Raw genomic sequence first — 5,709 nt, 5'->3', positions numbered from 1 at the left:
TTCTAGAAAATGCAACCTAATCTATAGTGAGGAAGCAGGTCAACAGTTGTCTTGAGTTGGGAGGAGGCAACTTAGGGTTATGGCTATGTTCATGATCTTTATCGTAGCGATGGTTGCACAGATGCATACATGTCAAAACGCATCAAACTGTACACTTTAAGTATGTGCAGTTTACTGTGTGGGTCAATTTCTCAATAAGGTGTTTTTAAAAAAGAAAAAGTAATCTCGCGCCCAGGGTCACACAGCTGGTAAGTGGCAGAGCGCGATGCAATTGCTGGAGTCCGCGTTTGGAGCCTGGGTCCTTAATCCCCGAGCTCCCGGCAATGTCGGCACGGAGGAAAGTGCTGGAAGGCAGCCCCAGCTGTTGTTAATGATTACCAGTGGGCGGCCCCTTCCTGGCTGCGCTCCCGCCCCGGGGCGGCCCGAGCGCCGCCCCGCGCGACGGCTTCCCAGTGCGCTGGGCGTCTCGCTCGTCTGCTCCGCCGCCACCAGCTGCTGCTCGCGTCCGCGCCCGGCATGGTGAGGGAGTGGGGGGTTCACGCGCCGCCGCCGTCGGGGTGTCCGGGTTAGGAGGGGGCGCGCGGGAGGGGCGGAGGAGAGCCAGGGGCCCGCGTTGGGTCCCCGCCCAGGCCAGAGGACGGCGCCCGGAGGTGCGGGGCAGGGGGGCGGGGGGTGGGGTGGTACCTCCGAGGCCTTCGCAGAGCAGCCGCGCGCCCGGCTGGGAGAGTCGGGGTCTCTGTCCCACCCCCGCCCCCGAGTGGTGACCCCTGGGAAGCTGAAGCCGGGAGAGGGGCGGTGGCAGGTCCGGGTTACACCTAGGCGGGAGCCCAGGCCAGAGCCCGCGCGGGGCCTCAGTGCCGCCTTTCTGGGCGGGGGTGGGGAGGGGCAGCATAGTGAGCCCAGGACATAGTTCCCCTTGGTGGGGAGGTTCTGTCCTGTATTGGGGGCTGGGGTAGGGGCAGGGGGGCGGGGGGTGCTGAGGAGGGGCGACTGAATTTGCGTGTACCTCTGTCTGCCTGTTTACTGCCCTTCTCGCTTGCTCTTCTGCTAAGCCCTCTGTGCTGTCCCCCGACCTCAGAGCCGGCCCCTGGCTCCTAGTTTGAGGCCTGTGCCCAGCAATGGGGACATGGTTGCTCAGGGTCACCCGCCCTCCAGGGTGAGCTTTCCTGGAAGGGAGTCTCAGCTTCAGAGGTGAAGGTGAGCCTGCGGAGAAGCTTCTAGACCCAGGAAGCGTTACTAAACAGCAGAGTGTTAGGCCCAAAAGCATTAGGAGTGGTCGGGACTGTGGTGCCACCTGGGAGGGCACTTTGAAGGCTACGGCTCAAATGGAGGGGAGGTGGTGGGTGAGCTGATTGTGAGGTACACTGAGGCCCCAAAGCCGCAGTGCGTGGGTAATCAGTAACCCCTCTGCACACTCCCAGAGGCCCAGGCTGAGTCCAGGCCTGACCTGTGATTTACTAAGCAAACACCACCCCTGACCCCTCTCTGATCCCAGATTTCAGAGGGACTTGTCAGTTCAGCCCCAGGCTGTGAAATGTAGGGGATTCCAGAAGACTCTAAAAAGGAGCCTCCTAGGAGCCCGCTAGTACCTGCGCACTCCTTTCAGAGCCAAAGAACTAAATGGTGGGTTCTGATGCCTTGGCTGCCATGTGGTCACCCGGTTGGTTGCCTGGATACACGGACCAGGCTTATCAGCCAGTGAGACAGGGTCAGCTGTCTGGGGGTTGGGTGGTGATGCAGATCTCGACTGCCCTCACTGGCCTTCCAGAGCCCAGGAGGGAAGACAGAGCCAGCCAGATCGGTCCAGAGAGAAACCGTACTTTCAGGAGGGAGAAAACGGCTATCAGAGCCCTGAAATGTTTTTCCAGTTCTGCCCCAAACCTGAGGGCCTGTCATAAGCTTACTTGCCCCAGGAAGTCTCTTTTTAAAAATGCAGATGATATTCCCTTAATAACAATGGAGTTTATTAAAATGTCTCCTGGCTCCTCTTGCTGATTCCTAAAGTGGAAGTTCTTGTGCATTTATACCCATCAAGCCAGGGGAGATGAGTGCCCCAGGGCCACCTGGCTTCCAGTTTGCAGGCTGCTTCATAAAAGCTAAATTAACCTCCCTCGCATTCTCTTCCCAGGCCTAACTGATTTAATTTAGCACTCTCACTTTCCTGCCTTGGGTAGTTCTACTTCAGGGGCCTAAATTCTGGGATCCCTTAAGCTCCTCCACCTGGATCTTCTTAGAGGCTGGAACTGACCTTTGCTTTCTTCTGTTCTCCAAGAGAGGGTTCCACTCACGGCCTGAATTGTGCCAGTTTGGGCTGCCTCGAGGGCATTTTGCACAATAGGAAAACAGGCTGAGGCACTGGCTTTGCCATTTGCCCTTGGCCAAGTTACTTCTGCTTTGGGGACTGAGCTCTGTGGCTCCAGCTTCCCAAGCTGACAGAATAGAAAAGAAGGTGGAAATCTGAGAAACGTAGGCCTGGCAGCTGGGAACCAGAGGCTGCGTGGGAGTGTGGTTGGGATACCCACTAGGAGGTAGTGCCAGTGGTGTTTGACCGCGGTGTGGCTAGGAATCGCCTGGAGCATGTTTTAAGTGCTGGTTCCTTTGCCCAGCCTCAGGGGTGCGGACACATGGACCCACCTTGAGAAAGATTCCTGTGCTTTTGCTGACTGAGGTTGGGGGGTGGGGGAAGAGAGGTCATTTCCCCTCTCTAGGCCTCAGTTTCCTCTTCAATACACAGCAACAGTAGGGGCTTGATTTACTTTTGCTCCCCCATGAACAAAAGAGACCTAGTTTTTTTACCGAGGGGGTGCCCTCTGTAAGGCTTTGGGGGCAGGGGTGGGGAAGGAGTGTTTCTCTGCCCCAGCGATTTGCATTACACCTCAGGACTCTCTGTTCTCTAAGAACCTATCAGTGCACCAGCCAGAGCCCCTCCTCCCAGTCTGTTGCTTTAGACCAGCTGCCCTTTGACTGCGCCACCAGAACTGCCAGTGGAGGCTGGCTAACTTCCCCCAAAGGTCCAGAGCCCTCTCTTTTGTCCTGTGAAAAAAACGAATGCCCTTGGTCTTCTGTGTTTTCCCTCTCCTAGGCTGGCAAAGCACACAGGCTAAGTGCTGAGGAGAGGGACCAGCTGCTGCCAAACCTGCGGGCCGTGGGGTGGAACGAGCTGGAAGGCCGGGATGCCATCTTCAAGCAGTTCCATTTCAAAGACTTCAATCGGGTATGGCATCAGGGTGGGACAGAGTTTCCTGAGACTGGGGCTGATCGGGGTCACACTCCAGAACGTGTTCCTTCCCTTAAAGTTCTGTTAGCCAAGACTGTCAGATGCTCCGCTAATCCAGTTTACTTGGAAAGTGTCCTCCTTGGGGATTGGAGAGGAAAGAGGTGTGTCTTGGGCTCTCCATACCTGGAACTTTTAGAAACAATCCTCAGAGAAGACAGTTCAAGTGGGAAGCAGATGCACATTTGAAGACATTTTAGTAGATAACCAAAAGATTGGCGAAGACTCAGAAGCTCTTTGGGGTTTCCACCTTGTTAGTGGTCCTGGTAACAAGACTTCCTACTGCAGAAGGACCGCCTCAAACTCCAGCCTCAGAACCAGTGGCAGGGTGCTAGGCGGAATGCTGAAAGCTAGAAGGGTCACCTTGTAGGGAGCGAGGCAATCCTCCTGCATCTGGGCCTTACACTGGCCATAAAAGGGGGCCCAGCAGTCCTCTCTTTCAGGACACTAACCTGGATCTCACTTCATTAAACAGGCTTTTGGCTTCATGACAAGAGTGGCTCTTCAGGCTGAGAAATTGGACCACCATCCTGAATGGTTTAACGTGTACAACAAGGTGAGTGATACACGCCTAGAACTCCAACTCATTCTGAAGGCCCCTTCCTTGGACTTGACTGTGAGCTCTCCTCACCCATAGGTTGACTGTCCGCTCCTGTTCCTTTCATCTGCTTCCTAGGAAAGACATAAACACCCCTAGAAAATATTCAGTCTCACTACAGATTAAAGAAAAGCAAATTGAAACACTAGTGAGACAACTTGTGGGTTAAGTAGACATTAAGAAGGCAAATCCTAAAGAAGGAGAGGCTGTGAGAACCAGGCATATTCACTGTTAATAGCTCTAAAGGGCTGACATTTTCTGGAGGTATGGAAGAATGAAAAAGTAATAAACTTGAACTGAGAATACCCATGCACACCAAGGAGATCAGCCTGTCTGCTGAATGAATGGGAACAGTCATTAAATGCCTGTCATGAGCCAAGAGCTATGCTGGACTCTTTCTAAAAACTTTAAGGCTGGAAGTGATGATCTGTAAATGGACAGTGTTTAGGAGTTGGTTTGGGGTCTTGTCTTTGGCTTTTAGGTTGCTCTTGATATTTGGATCTTTCTTTTTTTATCCTATGCTGTGGTTACCAGTGTTTATGAAGGTGTAATAGAAGACAGTTTTGCACTGATGTTACAGACTCGTCAGGAAGGCAGCCCCCAGGAGAGGGGTTAGTGTCTGGTTACACTTCTTGGTGTGGCTGAGCCCAGGAGCTGGTGACTCTCTCCTGCTCTTAGGTGCAGTCGGTGGAATCAGCTGGCCCCGAATCTCTGGTTTTGTTTCAGGTCCACATCACCCTGAGCACTCATGAGTGTGCGGGCCTTTCAGAACGGGACATAAACCTGGCCAGCTTCATCGAGCAAGTAGCAGTGTCCATGACATAGACCCTGCCCTTCCTCTCTGAGTTCTTCAGGGGAAAGGGGGCACTGAACTGGGGATCCAGAGAGGGAACTGGGGAGCCCTGAGATGTTGGTGCAGTCAGAAGGGCCAAGTTGACCCCGCTGCTTCCATTTAGGGGCAAGTCCTTGCCGTGGAAGGAGAGGCCAACATTACTGCCAGGACGAGGAACTTAGACCGTTTTTCCCCACGCCACTCTCGTCCTCCTTGGGGCTCTGTGACATGTATATTGATTTGCATAAGTTCTTCCCTTTCTTTACAACTTCCCAGCAACAGTAATGATTTTCTTTCCTGGCTGTGTCTTGCTCTCTTTCTGATTCATTTCCCAAGAAGCTGTGATAGAAGCTGTGTTTAAGATAAAGTTTTATCTTAGAAACCAGTAACCTAAAGCCATCCTCATCCTGTGTGACAAATACCCATGTGCTTTTACGCCTCAAATAAAAACACTGTTTCACTTGGCCTCAGGCTCTAGAATCTTCTTTTCCACAAGTCAATCCAAATCGGAGTCAACAGGCATTTAAAGCACCTACTTTGTGCAAGACAGAGTTCAGGCCGCTAGGGGGAAAGGGGACCAGAGCACCCTGCCTTTTAAGCTCCTTATTGTCTCAGGGAAATAAGTAGAAAAATAGTTAACTATTACTAGGCAGCATGAATGAAGTTAACGCCAGATGCAAAGATAAGAAATGAGTTAACGAACACAAAGTGATGCACAAGGGTGAATCAGAAGGCTTCATTTCAGTTCTGCCTCCAAGACCTGATTAGGATTCTGGAGGCAGAGGTAACTGAGGGAGCATCTTGAAAAGATAAAGGTTAGCCGGACATTTATATGCATGGTGGAACCTACGACTAGATCTTCTTCCCAGCCTGCAGGATCCAACACATGGAGATCTCTCTTTTTTTTTTTTTTTTTTTTACTTGAAGCATAGTTCATTTGCCAATTTGCCATACTGTGTAAGTTTCAAGTGTAAATCAAGGTGATTCGGTTATATATATGTGTAT

General features: G+C 52.2%; 1 protein-coding gene across 1 annotated transcript; it reads left to right on the top strand.

Moving 5' to 3' along the window:
• Positions 1-424: 424 nt before the first annotated feature.
• PCBD1 (pterin-4 alpha-carbinolamine dehydratase 1) lies at positions 425-5,169 on the top strand. Its single transcript, XM_068547754.1, has 4 exons — positions 425-519; positions 3,083-3,214; positions 3,750-3,830; positions 4,599-5,169. Exons 1-4 carry the CDS (start codon positions 517-519, stop codon positions 4,695-4,697), a joined length of 315 nt encoding a protein of 104 aa, XP_068403855.1. The 5' UTR covers positions 425-516; the 3' UTR covers positions 4,698-5,169.
• Positions 5,170-5,709: the final 540 nt, after the last annotated feature.

Source organism: Eschrichtius robustus, chromosome 7, assembly GCF_028021215.1.
Source record: "Eschrichtius robustus isolate mEscRob2 chromosome 7, mEscRob2.pri, whole genome shotgun sequence".
In the NCBI taxonomy this organism is placed as follows: domain Eukaryota; kingdom Metazoa; phylum Chordata; class Mammalia; order Artiodactyla; family Eschrichtiidae; genus Eschrichtius; species Eschrichtius robustus.
Note: the sequence above shows the minus strand (reverse complement) of the source record. Positions and strands in the feature narration are given on the sequence as shown.